Here is a 16,346-nt window from a genome sequence, read left to right on the forward strand (position 1 = left end):
ACAGCAAAAATAACAACAAAAAAAATTTAGGCAAATTCGAGCCAGGTTGGGCTGGGCTCAAGCTAAAAAACCCTAAACCCAGAAGTTTGACCCGTTTAGAAAATAATCAATTCCATTTTTCGAGCCTATGTTTTTATCCAAATTCTCTTATTTTTCGAACAAACTTTCTTTACTCGATACATGACAAAAAAAATCTTATCCATATCCAATATGGCCATCAAATTCATGTGGATACACCTAATGGCCATATCCTTCCATTCCCAAATCAAAATTGCAAGTTGCCATACAAAGCATGGATGCATGAAAGTAAATAAAGAAATTTCATATAATATATTTAAATTAATTACATTCCTGAGGCAAAGATTAACCACAAGTTAAGGCTTCATCAAACGTAAATAACAATAGCTATAGGAAAACCTCCATTTTTATTTTACGATGAAGTATGAAAATCCTGTAATTAATTTGGTTTTATTATTCACTTAATTCTTTGTTTGTCCGCCACGCGTCCCCAACGCAGTTTCCACCTCACAACACAAAAACCCGCCAATTAAAATTAACGGACAAAATTGAAAAATATTTAAAAAGAAAAAGGAAAACGGTTTTTTAAAAAATCACCAGTCTTTCAAATTAGAAACAGAGAGAAAGCCGGTGCTGTACTCGCTAACGCGGAGAAGTCTGAGGCGGTGGCAGCGACGGAGATAGGTGGACAGAGAAAGAGAAACAGAAAATAAAGAAAACAATCAAACAGCCTGTGTTTATGTTTTATAAACAAAATAAAGGTTGCAAATTTCAAGGTTTGATTGGAGATTGTGTAAGTTCTCTGCTTTCCGTTTCCTGTTTTCCAATGAATTTGTCTCTGCCTTCTGAAAATTCCAACATTTTTCTATGTCTTCCCCTCAAAGTTTTAATTTTTGAAGCCTTTTCCTTTTTGTTTGTTTGTTTGTTTGTTTCAGGTAAATATCAAAAACCAAAAAGGGAAAAACAAAAACAAGCCCTTTAAGATTTCATATATATATTTTCTAGCATTTTTAGTGATTATTAATTTATTATTATGCTTTATCCTCTTTCTTTAGCTGTATTTAGGCAGAAGTCAAGAGAAATGCCGTTGACAAGCTTTGTTCGGGAGATAGGAAATATGTCAAAGAAATTTACCAAGAATGAAAAACATGAATGTAGGAGGGGAGGAGCCTATATTGCTCCCGATTCTTCACCATTATCATCAACGGCTGGTTCTTCAACTGCATTAACGGAACACGGACGATGGGCTAATTTACCTCCTGAATTACTTTTAGATATAATTCAAAGAGTGGAAGCAAGGGAAACATGTTGGCCTGGAAGGGGAGATGTGGTTGCTTGTGCTTCTGTTTGCAGATCCTGGAGACAAATCACTAAAGAGGTTGTTAAAACCCCTGAACAATGTGGCTTCTTAACTTTCCCCATCTCTTTAAAGCAGGTAAACTTTATTTATTACAATTAATTTCCCCTTGTTGTAGAAAAAAGGGTAAAAATAAATAGGTTATTTTTCTGGGTATAGCCTGGACCAAGGGATACTCCGATTGAATGCTTTATTCAGAGGGAAAAGGCAACTTCAACATATCGATTATATATGGGTCTCAGTCCTGGTAATTTCTTTTCTTCTTATCGTGTTTCAACTTAGTGATATGTCGATCTAACTGATATTTATTAGTGTATTTACGAATTTTACAGCTCTCTCAGGTAATTTGAATAAGCTGTTACTGGTTGCTAAAAAAGTTAGAAGGGCTACCTGTACTGATTTTGTGATATCATTAGTTGGCAATGATTTCTCTAGATCAAGCAACAACTATGTTGGAAAACTCAAGTAAGATTTTAAATGTGTTATTTTTGCTTTAAGGATTGGTCGTCGTGCAGTTTAAGAATGAAAAGTTAAATCAACAGATCTAATTTCATGGGAACCAAGTTCAACATTTTTGACAGTCAACCTCCGAAAGACTCTCCGGTCCGATCCACTAATCGATCCCTTCAGAAAACTCATTCGAGACAGGTGTCTCCAAGGAAACCTATGTTTATCACAGCCAAAATCTCTTATGAGCTCAATGTTCTTCGGACCAGAGGTCCGAGGAGAATGAAGTGTGATATGTACTCGATCCCTGCCTCTGCAATCGGACAAGGAGGGACCGCTCCTACTCCAACGGCGTTCACAAATTGCAATGATGAGGCACGACTTGGGTTCAAAACTCTGAAATCGGCACAAAATGTACCCCTAGTAATGAGAAATAAAGCTCCTAGATGGCATGAACAGTTGCAGTGTTGGTGCCTAAATTTTAAAGGACGAGTTACAGTAGCTTCCGTAAAGAATTTCCAGCTGGTGGCCGCAGCAGAGCCAAGCCAAAATGTTACAGTACCGGAACAAGAGAAAGTGATTCTGCAATTCGGCAAGATCGGTAAGGACATTTTCACCATGGATTATCGTTACCCACTCTCAGCTTTACAAGCATTTGCAATCAGCTTAAGCAGCTTTGATACAAAACCTGTTTGTGAATAGCAATTCTCGTGTTCCCTCTGTTGGCATAATCATGGTAGTGTTCATTCACTACAGTCTGGTTGTAAATATTTTGTTTGGAAGCACTTTACGCTTTGCCATTTTCGTCGGCAGCAGCATTCGTACCCTGCATGCTTCATAGAGAATGGCAGCAAAACTGCTTTTGTTTTACCATAGTAATATAACATGGAAATACAAAAGGAAATGAAGAGCATGGTCAGTAGTATATTTTGTAATAAACTGTACATTTTGTTTAAGAGAAGCAATATTTTATAATTTTTATTTTTATTTTTTTTATCAATATTTTATAATTTTTATTTTTATTTATATTTTTTTATACTTTTTCAAAATTTGTGCAACCTTTTATAATTTTTTTTTAAAGAACTTGCTGATGTAACAAAATGTTCTACTAGTATCAATTTCATTAAGGAGTTTTGTTAATCACACCAACAGTTAACCTGATATTTTCTAATAAAATGGGTTTAATTAATCTTTTGGATTAATAAGAAGAGTTGAATTGACTGCGAATTAAATAGAATTTTTTTTTTCTTTTGTAAAGAAGTCTTGGACTTCCTTTCTTTAAATAATATATACAACATTTGGGCTCTCAATGAAAAATGCAATTGAAATAGCAAAAGTTGAAGATACAAAATACTTGGTAGAAACTTCTTTCTTTATTTAATACATATAAAATATTTTTATCCAGATGAAATCAATAAATAATAATTATAGAATTAATTATTATGTCAGTCGAAATAAAAGTTATTGAATGGAAGATAAATGGAAATGTTCTCCGAAATCCAAATTTCCTTTCAACCGAAGCCCCTCCGATTAAAGATATAGGAGAGGGTCAATATATTTGATCCCATTGAAAATAAGAAGAATCGAAATGAGCTTTAATTTATCAAGTTGTCTAATAGGTTTACCGTAAGAAACTCACGTTTTTGCCTCCCTGGATGAGTGGTCCTCATGCCTTTACCCTAAGCTTGGAAGGTATATCAGTGAAGTAGACATCGTAGACTCTTCCAACAGGTGCACAAAATTTTAAAATAGAAAAGCCAAAAAGTCCAAACTTTTATATCTTCCAAAATTTTGGAATAGGCTTTGGCAATATACACGATTAATCATACGAAACCACGCAATTTAACAGTTCCAATCATATGAAGGGACTACGGAGCAACGGTCTCCACCAGGAAAATGGAATAAGGAACCCACTGACGTAAGGGAACCTGGAATTGGATGATGAGGATTCTAAATATAGAAAGATCTAAAGAGTACTTTACTGTGGATTCCCTGCGCATCCATCTTGTTCATATCATGTACTCTAACAAAATATTAAATATTTGAGAAAAGCGCCATCATAATTATTCTATTAATGACAGCATTAGGAAGAAATATGACTGCTGCTACAACTTGTGCATTAGCTTTGTTTGCAGTTTCGTAGTAGCAGGATTTATCTTCTCACACTATAATTACATGTTTGAACTTGACATTAAAGAAAATGTTGTTTTGCATAAAAAAGAAACAAGAAGAAATAGTGACTGTGGGGGGCTATCAGGTTTTACCATTCATGTATGGCCATGACCGCCGCCACAGCTATGAACGAATTTCTTGGAAAGAGTTGGAGACGTGCTAGTAAACCATATTCTTGAACTATGTTCTAAGATCCAAATTTTAGAGACATAACAGTGGATGAAGTAAAGTGCCACTCCTCGAAAACTGACACGGGATCCTGTGATAGAGCTACATATGTTGACATTTAGCAACCCAAAGATAAAGACTATCACCGCACGTCTCCCCAAACAGTTCTGCCTGGCAGGAAAAAGAAGGGGGGCTTGGAATGTTGTTCAGAAGCCAAATCTCCAATTTCCAAGTTCCCGCATCTATGACGTACTAAATTCTACGCTCAAAGTTTAACCCCAAAAAAAAGGGAAAAATATTCCCGATGATGACCACACAGTCGAGAAAGTCCAAAAATCTAAAGTTCCCGCCGGCTTTAGAACACGTAACTAGCCGGTAGTTGAGTATAAAAAGATGGATAAATGTTCCTCAAGTTTGATACAGCTTTTTTTAACCGTTCCAGGACCTCACAAGTTAGTCACCATATATTAGGCAGTAAAACTGAACCACAGCCCCTTCCATCTAATAGCATCCTGAGGTAGTATCAGGTCACATTTGATCGCAGGGTCTCTGCTTCAAGCCCTAATCTTCTCGATAGTACTACTTTGAGAAAAGAAGAATAAACATAAATAATTTTATTTAAATAGAGTATATTTTACCAAGTTGCCAAAATAATGAAGGGAAGAAAATCCAATCCTCCCACTCAAAAATTGGAAGAATATCTTACTGTATATTTTGCCGGGTTTCAAAAGGATGATCTGAGATTTTATAGTTGAAGCATCTACGCTAATGGGTAGACTCTATTTGGGGATCTAATCCCCACCCATCTGATAAATTCTCAAAAAAAATAAAAATAAAACAACTTGTTAATGATATAATAGAAGACAAAGCAAAGATTTTTATAAAGTGTCAGTTCTTTTACAATGGATTCTTGTCCATTAAAGCCTTGCTTCAGCAAGCGAATAACATCTTCGTATAGGCCCAACCAAAAAAAATTCGCCAACTTGCACAACCCCCACCAGTTTTTCTCTTTATAAGCAGCCACCATTACAATTTCTTACCCATACCATCATCCCCTTGACTTCAGTCTTCTCCCTTGACGGGGGCGGCAATCTCTTCTTCTTCTTCTTCCTTCTTAGCTACTTTCTCTTTTGTCGGTTACTCTTCCTTTAAGATCTCATCTTGAAAGTCTTACATTCCCTTTTTTATTCACCCCCAACGTAAAAAATGGCATCCTCTATTACGCTTTCACGTGATTCTAACTCCTACTGGACTCCAAAGCAAAACAAGCTATTTGAAAGGGCACTTGCTGTATATGACAAGGACACTCCAGACCGCTGGCAAAAGGTGGCTGCAGCTGTGGGGGAGAAATCAGTCGAGGAAGTAAGAAGGCATTATGAGATCCTAGTGAGGGATCTCATGTATATAGAATCTGGTCAAATCCCTATACCCAATTACAAAAGCACTGGGAGTAACAGAAGATGAATTGCTGGGGTGCAAAGGTACTGTAATAGTAACCATCTCCCATTTACAAATTTAATACTTATTTCCTACTTCTTTTAGTCTTTTCTACTTGAAAACTATCAGTCATGCATCTCCATTTTCTGGCTCAACGTACTTATTCAATAAACGAAGCCATCTTTCTCTAGACTTCCTCTGCAATGCCAGACACTATCAACTTATGACAGTGCTGTGGCAGGGCAGGGAATGAAGGTTTTAACAAAACAATCTGAGAAAACTCCTATTAAAGAATATGGTTCACTATGTTAAGAGCAGTCAACGACTGTAGTTTCGAGAGGGCTCCCTTAACATGAAACATGGACGTTCCTCGAGCTCTAAAACACAGCAAATAATAGTAACTAAATAAGGGATATCTTTCCTTTTCCTTTCTAATTAATTACGTGACCCTTTCCTCCCCTTTTTGACTGTCTTGGAAATCGTTTAAAGAACGTTATCCACTATTCTTCCCAAGCTAGCATTCATGGTAAGACGTTCTAATATTTAGATTTGTAAAATTTTTAAAAAAAAAAACCCTTTGAAATGGGTTTTAATCATATCCGTGTTTCCTCTAACATGTCATGTACTCACCTTTCCATTTCTGGTTAATAAAGTTCAAACCAAACACCGATCTCTATCTCCCCTGAAGATATTTTCCATTACTTTATGTTTATTTTTTTATAATACGCTAACTATAGTCCATACCCTACTTCAACGTACTAAGAAAAACCCCACATGAAATCTAATCCCCTTTTGTTTAGGTCACATGCACCTGGTCCTATATATAATTCAAAGGGCTTGAAACTCAATAACAAAATAAATAAGTTAGCCGGTGCTTCTCGTATTCATATCTGACGTAACCCATTTTTTAAACCATAAATTTCGGATTCTTCTGTAACCTTTTATTAAAATATTCATAGTTATGAAGCCATCCAATGCTTCAGCTAAAAACAAATAATTGCAATAATCTAACATACACATAGCCATTTGCACATGCTCCTCCTCTTATATATTAAACTACTTTCCTAAAAGGCAAGATAATCATTTTATATTTTATGTATGTAGATTACTCTAATGCTCTTGTACCTTTAAATACTCCACAGGTTTATGAAGAATCTAAGGCTCCAATGAAGCACAAGTTTCAGCTGCACTGTCAGAGAATCTGTAAAAACTAAAATAAAAAGAATAAATTATAAAGAACTGGAGAATTTGCATCGTGATTCTCCCTGTCTTATTTTACATTGAGTGATCGAGTCAGTTTGGTTTTTTCTTTTTGTGTGTGTGTGTCAGTTTGTTAATATGACAACAAAAGTTGAACTCTACAATTATTAAGTTTGTGAGTATTGTACTGAAGTTACCAGTTTTAAATTAAAAAAAAAAGGTATTACTACTAAATGCTGTATATCCTTTGTCTACTGAATCAGTGTTTACCTTGTTTGTTTTCAAATAAGTGCAATAAATTAAGGAATCCACTAATCAACAGAGAAAAAAAAAGATTATTCTAGAAATAAGAATAAAAAATAATCAAGACGATTAATGGAAAACGTAGAAAAAATATGCTTATTTTCTGGAAATAAATGGAAAAAAAAACAATCAAGCCGATTAATGGCAAACACTAAAGGAACAGACAACCTTTGCCTTTTCGTCATTAAGAACAGGGTAAAGTTCATTCAGTAAGCACAGATTTGGTTTTGATTCTCTTGTATCGCAATAGCATGGAATTTAAAGAATAAAACACAAATTTTTAATAATTATTGAATAAAATGAAAGCAATCAAAATATGCATAACATCTTACCTGTTGAAATTCAGCCTCCAAAATTGTACTCTGAATCTGAATAGAGAACCAGTCAGGCAATTGACTGAAAAGATTGGATGTGGAAAAAAAAAATGAGAGAGAGGAGATATTGGTTTTCCGAAGCAATCAAGGAGAGAGAGATTAAAAATCAAAAGAACGAAATGCAGAAGGGATTGCCGTGTTTTTAAGAAAGATGGAAAGGCGGGGGGATTTTTTTTTTTTTAAATTTCGTTCTTTCCAATAAAAGAAAATTGGAATTCGAAAAAGAAAAACAGAAAAAGGGTTAATATTGGAGATGCGGGGTATCGATCCCCGTACCTCTCGCATGCTAAGCGAGCGCTCTACCATCTGAGCTACATCCCCATTGGAAATTTCCTATGAAATATCAACAATTAATTAATAAAATTTTTGTATTTTATGGTTTATATGATCAAATAGGAGAAAAGCCTTACAACATATTTGTTAAGAACATATTAATGTCCTCCTACGAATTTCAAAGAAGTTGTTATATTCTATCTTTATTGAAACTCATGTTTGACATATGCTTGCAAGAATCGAACATAATCGTTAAAGCTCGAATAATCTTTCATAATTCTGAATTACAAGAAATAGAGTAATTTGGAATCACTTTCTTTGGCAATATCTGAAATTTTAAATTATTCGAATGCAATAAGCTAATTTGCTATATAAAGTTATAGTAATGTGGAACGCACGTATCTCCAAAAATCTTGTCAACTTGTATAGAAATATAAATAGAACAAACTATTTTATAAAATGATACTTTATTCAATTAAACAAATGATTTCGTTTAAAAAAAATAAACAATCTCAAATAAAATTTTGGACTCATGAGTTGGGTGGTGAGTATTTTGCAAATCAAAACCCAATAATGCTTTTACAACATTTAGAATAGTATAATTTCCACGACTTTAAGAATTATCTTACATAGAATTAGTTATTACCATAAATTGATTTATTCCTCTTCAACTTTTCCTTTACGTTACATAAGCTCTAGACATTATAATTTTTATGTGTCTAACTCTAAGAGATAATATCTCCATATATAAATAAATATCCTATTTGAGATCGATTTTTTATGTAAATTCAATAAATATCAAACATTGTCGTAGCCAACTAATAGAGGTATTGAATCATTAATTTGAATAAGATAACCTCATACCAACCATTCCTCTGAGATATTTAAATACATGTTTAATTTCATTTTAATGCTTATGTGTTGGTAAAGAACTAAATCTTACTAACAAGCTTACAACAAATGCTATATTAGGTCATATATTGCTTGCAATATATGTCCTTATGGCATTTAGATATGGTACTTTAAGATCAAGAAAATCTTCAGTATTTTTGCAGTGATGAAATGAGTCTTTATTCACATCTAGTGATCATGCAACCATCGGGGGTACTTAATGGATATGTTTTATTCTTGTAAAATTTCTTTAAGATCTTTTTTGTATAAGTTGACTAATAGGCATTAATTCTATCATTTAAATGCTCGATCTGTAGGCTAAGACAAATTTTTGTATTTTTCAAGATCTTTCATCTCAAATTCTTTCTTTATACAATTTATTGTATTTTGAAGCTCTTCAGGAGTTCCAAGAATATTCAAATCGTCAACATAAATAAAATTTCTCACAAAATTGGATCCAAATCTTTTTATAAAAACATGTGGACAAATTGGATCATTTTTATAACCTTCTTTCAATAAATATTCACAAAGATTTCTTTAATCCGATCAAGCACTTTTCCTAAGGAACTCTATATCATTCTGTGATTTTAAATCTTTCAAGATTTTCATATAAATTTCATTATCTAGTGAACCATACAAATAGGTTGTAACAACATCCATTAGGCGTATATCAAGTTTTTCACGTATTGCAAGACTAATAAGATATCTAAACGTGATTGCATCTACCATAGGGGAATATGTTTCTTCATAATCAATGTCAAGCCTTTGAGAAAATCCTTGTATATAGGTCATGCTTTATATTTTACTGCTTCATTTTTCTCATTTCATTTTCACACAAATACTATTTATATCCTATAGGTTTTACATATTTAGATGTTTGGATAATAAGTTCAAAAACCTCACATTTAGCGAGTGAATTCAATTTTGCTTGAATTGCATCTTTTTAATTTGATCAATTTTTCTATGTTACCTTCCTCAACAAATTCTACACTTCAATAATAACATTGTAAGTAAAAATGTTGTCTACAACTATATTTTTTAGTTCCATCTTTTTCCTGAAATGACATAACTTATTGAGACTTCTTCATTATCACTATTTTTAGGTACTCAAACCTCTTCTTGGGTTTTCTAATCAATTATGTCATTGGCTTATTCTTGGACACTTGCCTCCAAAATATGACCATATTGGATACTTGCTTCTCTATTTTTACGAGGATTTTTATCTTTGGAACCAACAATCTACCATGTTTCAAGCATGCATTACTTTCATTTACTTTAACAATTTGTCCTGCTACGACTTTGATTTAAATCAAAATATTTGTTGTTATATAACACTTGGTTATTTTAATTAGGTTAGTAAATACATCTGACAGTTAACTTGCAATAAAATTTATCTTTTGAACTTCTATTTCAATTTACTTTTTACAAGGATCTGAATAATGATAATTCATTCAAGTAATTGTTTCATCTGACCATTGTTTCTCTCCTTAATATTGGAAAAACAGTCAAATTAAAATAGTAATAAGCAAATCATTTCATAATTGAAATTTCAATCTGTTTAAAATATTTAATAATAAAAGGAGACTCATAACTAATATGCATTTCTAAGTTTTCTTTGAATACTCATTTTGTTCATTGTAGTGGGGCAACTTGAATATATACCGTACATTCAAAAATTTTAAAATAAGCTGCATTTGGCTCCTAACCTAAAGGCATATGTAACGGAGAGTATTTATCATAACTTATCAGTATGATGCATACAGGGGCAGATTCATATAAAGTATCATGTCATGATACATATACAAAAAGTTTTATTCTCAAAAGATATGGTTTAACTACTAACTAAAGGCATGTAGTTATTAATTTTGCTAAACCATTTTATACGTATAAATAACAAACTTTTGTGATAGTTATTCGTACGAACAATCTAGCATACAATAATCATTGAAAGCTTGATAAATAAACTCACCAAAAATATCAAGAACTGTGTAGATTACATAATTTGAAAGCTTTTATTCTTAAACTAATCATTAAAAAAATAATCTCGCAAACAACAAGTTACAATTTGATAATGTAATGTGATTATCTTATATATGCATCTACTAAAATCATATCAAAACACCTACTTGTTGAATAAATTGGTCTATATTTCTTTCAGAAATGTAAAATATTTAATCTCAATTTTTGCCCGTGAGATTCTAATAAATCATCTACTTTGAGAACATGAAGCAATTGAGAAATATTTAAAAGGAATAATCTTCATGTTCTTTAATAAATATCCATGTAAATTCTCATTTGTCACATTATTATTGGTCAGGATGGTCTATCCGGTCATGCTAACTAATTAATATATTTGTACTAGTAAAATTCTGGTTTACCATCTCATATGATTCAATAATACTAATATAAACTTCTAGTTTACAATTGCATGTGTTTTAAGCATACTAATATTTGTATATTACGAACTAGAGTAAAAGACGCTAGTTTTTCAATACAAAATTCTTACCGAATATAATATATTTAATATATAGAAATTAATTTTCTCCTCACCCACAGTCTTAATATAATATTCATTACAACAAATATCCTTTTAAAACTTATCAATTTACTTAAGATTGACTAGAACATAATGCATTGACTATAAAAAATTATCTTCTTTCGTATATTTATATATCAGCTCTTCTGTAGCTTCAAATTAATTTTGCACTATAAAATATTATATTAATATTGACTTATTTTATTACCACATTGATAACATAATTTATCTCTAATTTTCAAAGGCTATCTTTAGAACTCTTTTTGTTTTGTATGTTTCCACTTTTGGTGGTGTTAAAAAGTATTACTACTATCCTTATTGTAGTTATTATTATGCCAATGGTTCGTAAATCAACCGATATTTTATCTCTCACTGAATCGATAATGATATCGATTCTCTATTCGACTAGCCAGTTTGGTCTTATTTAGATAACATCAATTTTAACTTTTTTCCTATATTTTTAAAATTATTTTGTAAAATTTTAAAGAGTTTTTTTTCATATTTTTTTTTTATTTTTAAAACATTATAATTTCTATTTTTTTATTGAAGATATGAAAAATAGAAGTTTTAAAATTTTAAGTTTTATTTAAAATATATTGTTTAAATTTTAAATTTCAAAAAATTACATAGACTTGAAAATTGGATTATCGCAAATCGATTTTCTTATAAATATTTGACCTCCTACATCATTTGATTTGATTTCTATAATGGCTTGACATTAATTGATATATGACTTGACTTGAAAAATTATTTTGGGATTAGAGAATTTATTGGGAAACCTTAAAATCGATTTGGGAAACTGATTTTCACTTTGTTGTATTTTGTAACGTCTTGCAGGGTGTTCTAATTTGGAAAATTTTTATTTTTTTTGTTTTATTTGGATATAAAATCCAACGACTTATAGAACGAACGAACAAATTAAAGATGGCAAAGATGGCTTTAGTAATACTTGTTTTCTCATTGATGGCGGCTCGTTCACTCCGGCCTGTGGTAGCCGATGACGTACTTTTCCCAGAACAAATAGACAAGGCTACTACATCAGGGTTTAAAAAAGCCACCAAGAGCGTCTCAAGTACTGCATGAAATGCCCCGGACCATGTGAAGAGACCGCCTCTCGCCATTGACTGACTGCCACTGGGTCAGGGACAAGTTAATTGTGATTTTTACTACTTGATAAATATCCCAGTTTACACTGCATTTGGTAATTGCCTTGTTGGTAAATTAACGTTCAGGAATGTGCCACAGCCGTCACCACCATCCTCGAGGGCTTTTGGACCCGGATATGAGGCCGCACCCATTAAATACAATATGGGATTGAGGCACCAAATTAGAGTAGTATACTGTATACTACTTATCTATTTATATTCCCCTGGTTTCTCGTCCAATAAATTTTGTACTGCAAAAGATACATTTTCGTTTTAGATCTATTTTTTCTGGAAATCAACCATGTCAATAATATTATTAGATGGAGATGGAGATGAAGTAATTTTTTCCACTCTTCCTCATCATGTTCAGGGAACTCAAAAGCACACAAAAGCCTGTAAAATCATCATCTGCTTACCAATTCGAAAGAGCGCTTTTTCCTGCAGGTGCTCATGAATACAAACAAATAGACTCTGAATGGAAACGCGGGGCGCATGCATTGGCTAATTATGGGGTTTAAGCTGAGGGCCTAATTACTTGAGAGGGTATCAGAATTTGGCTAATGTAACTATCGATTTAAAATTTTAACTGTCTGAATTATGTAAAAGTATCGAAATAAAACCAGAGAGTGGAAACGGTAGGAACAAATTGTTTTTATTCTTGGTTTGTTGTTTAAACATGCAACCAAAGTTTTGTGTCACAATCTCAGAGAGCGTACGTATTGTCCAATTCCACAGCAGTCTTTTTTGTTTTGGGGTGGAATTGGTATGCATTTTTCCTGTTGAGAGTTAAGAGCCATGAGATAGTTCCAAAGTATCCAAATACGAATACCAAAGAGATTGTTGTTATATAATCTGGCAGGTTCATGTCAAACACAATAGATCAAAAGGTATGTTGAAATTGGACCCCAACAAAAGGGTCAAACCTTTGAGCAAGCCAGGACCCTACTAAAGGTTTTTGTTTTTGTTTTTTTCTTTCTTTCTTTCTTTCTTTTTGGTTGGACTTAAGGCCAGATTCAACTTCTGGGAAGAAAAAGGGCCAGATTTAACTAGCAAGAACTTAAATCCGGTTGACCCGATGGAATAGTAGCACAACAACAGCTTGCATGCAATGAAATTCACCATTTCAATCATGACATTAAATACGAAGAACGAGACACCATCATTTCCCCATTTCAAATTTCCTTGTTTTCAGAAATAATGAGAAAGAAACTAGCATAATTTAAAGAGAAAACAATTAATACAAGAGATAAGTGCTCAATGCAAAGATATAACCGTGGTTTACAGTGAAGAATCATACGAAACCATTCAAGCTCAAGGACAGCTCCCTCCTCACACTAACAAGTTGTCTCATTAATCCAGGCTGCCTCTTATATATACATGTCTCACATGTCATTCTACTCGTTTAGCAACCATGAAAATTAACAACTCTTATTCCGGTGGCGGCTTCTTCACGTTCTTGTTATTATGCATCCAAACCTTGAATACCTGCCTTTTCACCCCATACTCAGCACAAAATTTCTGTACTTCCTCTTCGTCTTGTTTATTGATCCTCCAACCCACTTTCTCGGCTAACTCCAACATCTTATCCTTCTGCTCCTGCGTAAATTTTGTGCGGAACCTCTTCTTTGACAACACATAAGGCGGAGGCGGGGGCACTCCGTCGGCGTTAGATTGGAACACGTTAAGATCCTCGCTTGAAGACTCGTTCCCACCGCCACCGCCGCTTCCGAACGCCATGTTATTCATCGATGCAACTATTGCACTGGACGGACTTGTATGAATTGAATACTTATGATGAGGGTGCAGCATGGTTGGGGATGGCAACGGAGGAGGCAACTGAAGTGGGTTAAGCATCAAAGTTCTACTGGGATTAGCCCCGAATTGAGTCTCCCCATCAACCTCCTTGCGATGAAAGTTGCGATGGCAGTCACAGGCAGCACATTTCAAGGCCTCGAGTGTTCCTTCTTCCCCACTAGGCATGAACTCGCCGCAGCCATCGTACACATTCCCGCCGATGCTGGCGGCGTGGTTCTTAAGACACTCTCGGTATCTGACGAAGCTGGACGGCTTTGCGTTTGAACCAACTGAAATGGGTGCAACAGCTGCAGCACCAGTGGCGGCAGCGACTCGATCCGGATGTGGGGATCTCCCTTGACCGAGTGATTGCTGCCTCTGGAGACGATGAACATGATCTAGGGTTTGAGTGCAAGTGAGAACGGCCGTACCATTATGGTTACCATCTCTTCTTCTCTCTACTCCAGGCGAGTGAAGACCAAAGGCTGAAGACCCTGGCGTTTTAATATCATGTTCTTGGCCTCTCACTTCCATAATTTAAGGAGTCGTTGGTTGAAAAACAAAAAAGAGAAGCAAACTTTTTTATGATATTTTATCCAAGCTAAACAAGCTCAAAGTTCAACTAATAATAGATTTGTTTTCCTGTGCTTTTGTGTGCAACTTGAAGCATTTCATAAAAGAGAAGATTGAAGTACGTAGCTTATCTAGGATATATGGTTAGTTTCCCTTATCTCTTCCTCCTTCTCCTCCTCCTCAGATATTCATGTATTCAGCATTATGGTGCTAAAATCCCTCGACCCATACCCCAAATTTCAACGAGAGCTGAGATAAAAGAGAGAGAAGAAAGAGATTTGTTACGGAAATAAAAATGGATATGATGAAAGAGCATTAACCCTCAAACAACAAACAAAGACATTAAAGTGAAATGGGACCAAAAACTCACAGACTTTTAAGAAAGAGATGAGGAAACGGCAGAGTCAGGCCACCGCTTTTACGCCTTTACCACACCATCTAAGCAGGGTGTAAACATCTGTAATTAGCAAGGAAGAAGCAAAGAGAAACGAGGGAAAGGAATTTGGGGTTGGGGGGTTGGAGTTTAGGGTTAAGGATACAGTGTTTGGGTTTGTGCTCCCAATAAGCCAACTACAGATATATATCCCAACAAGAGACAGGTTGGTTGCTTGCGGTGAGGCCGGGAAAAGATCAGAATGATTCTTTAAATGAGGGAGATTTATGATGAGATTAAGGGGTTTTTCTTTTTTCTATGTACAAAACAACCGACAACGTCATGTTCGTCCCTCTTCCACGCCCTGCCACATTTGGGTCCCACTCTTACCCTCCATTATTGCCTTCCCCCTCCCTCCCCTCCCCTCTTTCCTAGTTCTTATCTTTAGCCCAGTTGATTCACCCCCCCCCCACCCTTTCCCCAAATGACCAAGCAGATAGTTATAGTCTTATAGACTCGGCCCCTGATGCGACGTAGCTTTGCTTCTTCCATAATCTTCTCCCACTACCCAGCATAAACCTCAATTTTTCTTCATAAAAACTGCTTTCCATAAACTAATAACCACGCCATTACAGGCTAAAAAGATAGATTTTTTAACAGTAGCTGCAGATTCAAAGCAAAAATGAAAAAAAAAATTTGGGGATGGTCCACAGTGGAGTTGTGGTCCTGTTGCTGAGTGAATGGGATCTGAAACATCAAAATTCAAACCCTAATGTGCGCATTTCTGTAACTCTCAGACTCTGGCAATAACCACGCTTGCCCCAAGCAATGTCTTTACCTTTCCGTGATGCAATCGATGGCTTCATTTGTCACTTGTCCACGTTGTATTGATTTCATGTTTTGTTTGGCTGCAGTACAGTTTCAGCCAATGGCACCTCGAATTCAAAGAATCCTCACTCACCCAGGACACTTATCACGTCAGCTCAGGATGAGACAATCAATACAAAATATCAAATTATGTTGTCGTTTTTTTTTACTATGTTTCGACTTTAATTTTTACTTATATATCTATCACGTATACAGCGTAAAATTAGAATACAGATGTTGTAATAATGCTAACTTAGTTTATGTTGATATTCTTACACCTCTTGTTATGAAATTACTTATAAAAGATAAATTAAATGATACATATGTACGAATAATTTAATTTAAGGTAGTATATAACCTTCTTTTATTTATAAAAAAAATATAGATGTATAATAAATAATTAATAATAATACATGTA

At 34.2% G+C, this 16,346-nt stretch overlaps 3 protein-coding genes and 1 non-coding gene across 8 annotated transcripts; 2 read left to right on the forward strand and 2 right to left on the reverse strand.

Moving 5' to 3' along the window:
* Nucleotides 1-575: 575 nt before the first annotated feature.
* On the forward strand, nucleotides 576-2,778 carry LOC107905437 (tubby-like F-box protein 5). 4 transcript variants are annotated; one of them, XM_041113807.1, is made up of 6 exons: nucleotides 600-811; nucleotides 954-1,453; nucleotides 1,535-1,622; nucleotides 1,708-1,716; nucleotides 1,792-1,840; nucleotides 1,918-2,778. In XM_041113807.1, exons 2-6 carry the CDS (start codon nucleotides 1,052-1,054, stop codon nucleotides 2,522-2,524), a joined length of 1,155 nt encoding a protein of 384 aa, XP_040969741.1. In that variant the 5' UTR covers nucleotides 600-811; nucleotides 954-1,051; the 3' UTR covers nucleotides 2,525-2,778. The 4 variants fall into 4 exon arrangements, with proteins under 4 accessions (XP_016687584.2, XP_040969740.1, XP_040969741.1 ...); XM_016832095.2 differs by having other exon boundaries at nucleotides 576-811; nucleotides 1,708-1,840; XM_041113806.1 differs by lacking the exon at nucleotides 1,708-1,716 and having other exon boundaries at nucleotides 585-811; nucleotides 1,717-1,840.
* A 2,393-nt stretch (nucleotides 2,779-5,171) lies between these two features.
* On the forward strand, nucleotides 5,172-6,970 carry LOC107944645 (protein RADIALIS-like 6). The gene is made up of 2 exons (XM_016878453.2): nucleotides 5,172-5,643; nucleotides 6,742-6,970. Exon 1 carries the CDS (start codon nucleotides 5,369-5,371, stop codon nucleotides 5,624-5,626), a length of 258 nt encoding a protein of 85 aa, XP_016733942.1. The 5' UTR covers nucleotides 5,172-5,368; the 3' UTR covers nucleotides 5,627-5,643; nucleotides 6,742-6,970.
* Nucleotides 6,971-7,724: 754 nt separating this feature from the next.
* On the reverse strand, nucleotides 7,725-7,797 carry TRNAA-AGC (transfer RNA alanine (anticodon AGC)). Its single transcript has one exon. It is a non-coding gene; the product is annotated as a tRNA-Ala (tRNA).
* Nucleotides 7,798-13,483: 5,686 nt separating this feature from the next.
* LOC121229442 (zinc-finger homeodomain protein 5) lies at nucleotides 13,484-16,000 on the reverse strand. 2 transcript variants are annotated; one of them, XM_041113809.1, is made up of 2 exons: nucleotides 15,059-16,000; nucleotides 13,484-14,937 (listed from the first exon to the last, which is right to left on the reverse strand). In XM_041113809.1, the coding sequence occupies exon 2, from the start codon at nucleotides 14,647-14,649 to the stop codon at nucleotides 13,750-13,752; it is 900 nt and encodes a 299-aa protein (XP_040969743.1). In that variant the 5' UTR covers nucleotides 14,650-14,937; nucleotides 15,059-16,000; the 3' UTR covers nucleotides 13,484-13,749. The 2 variants fall into 2 exon arrangements, with proteins under 2 accessions (XP_040969743.1, XP_040969742.1); XM_041113808.1 differs by having other exon boundaries at nucleotides 15,063-15,834.
* Between the last annotated feature and the right edge of the window lie 346 nt (nucleotides 16,001-16,346).

This window comes from Gossypium hirsutum, chromosome A05 (genome assembly GCF_007990345.1).
Source record: "Gossypium hirsutum isolate 1008001.06 chromosome A05, Gossypium_hirsutum_v2.1, whole genome shotgun sequence".
NCBI lineage: Eukaryota > Viridiplantae > Streptophyta > Magnoliopsida > Malvales > Malvaceae > Gossypium > Gossypium hirsutum.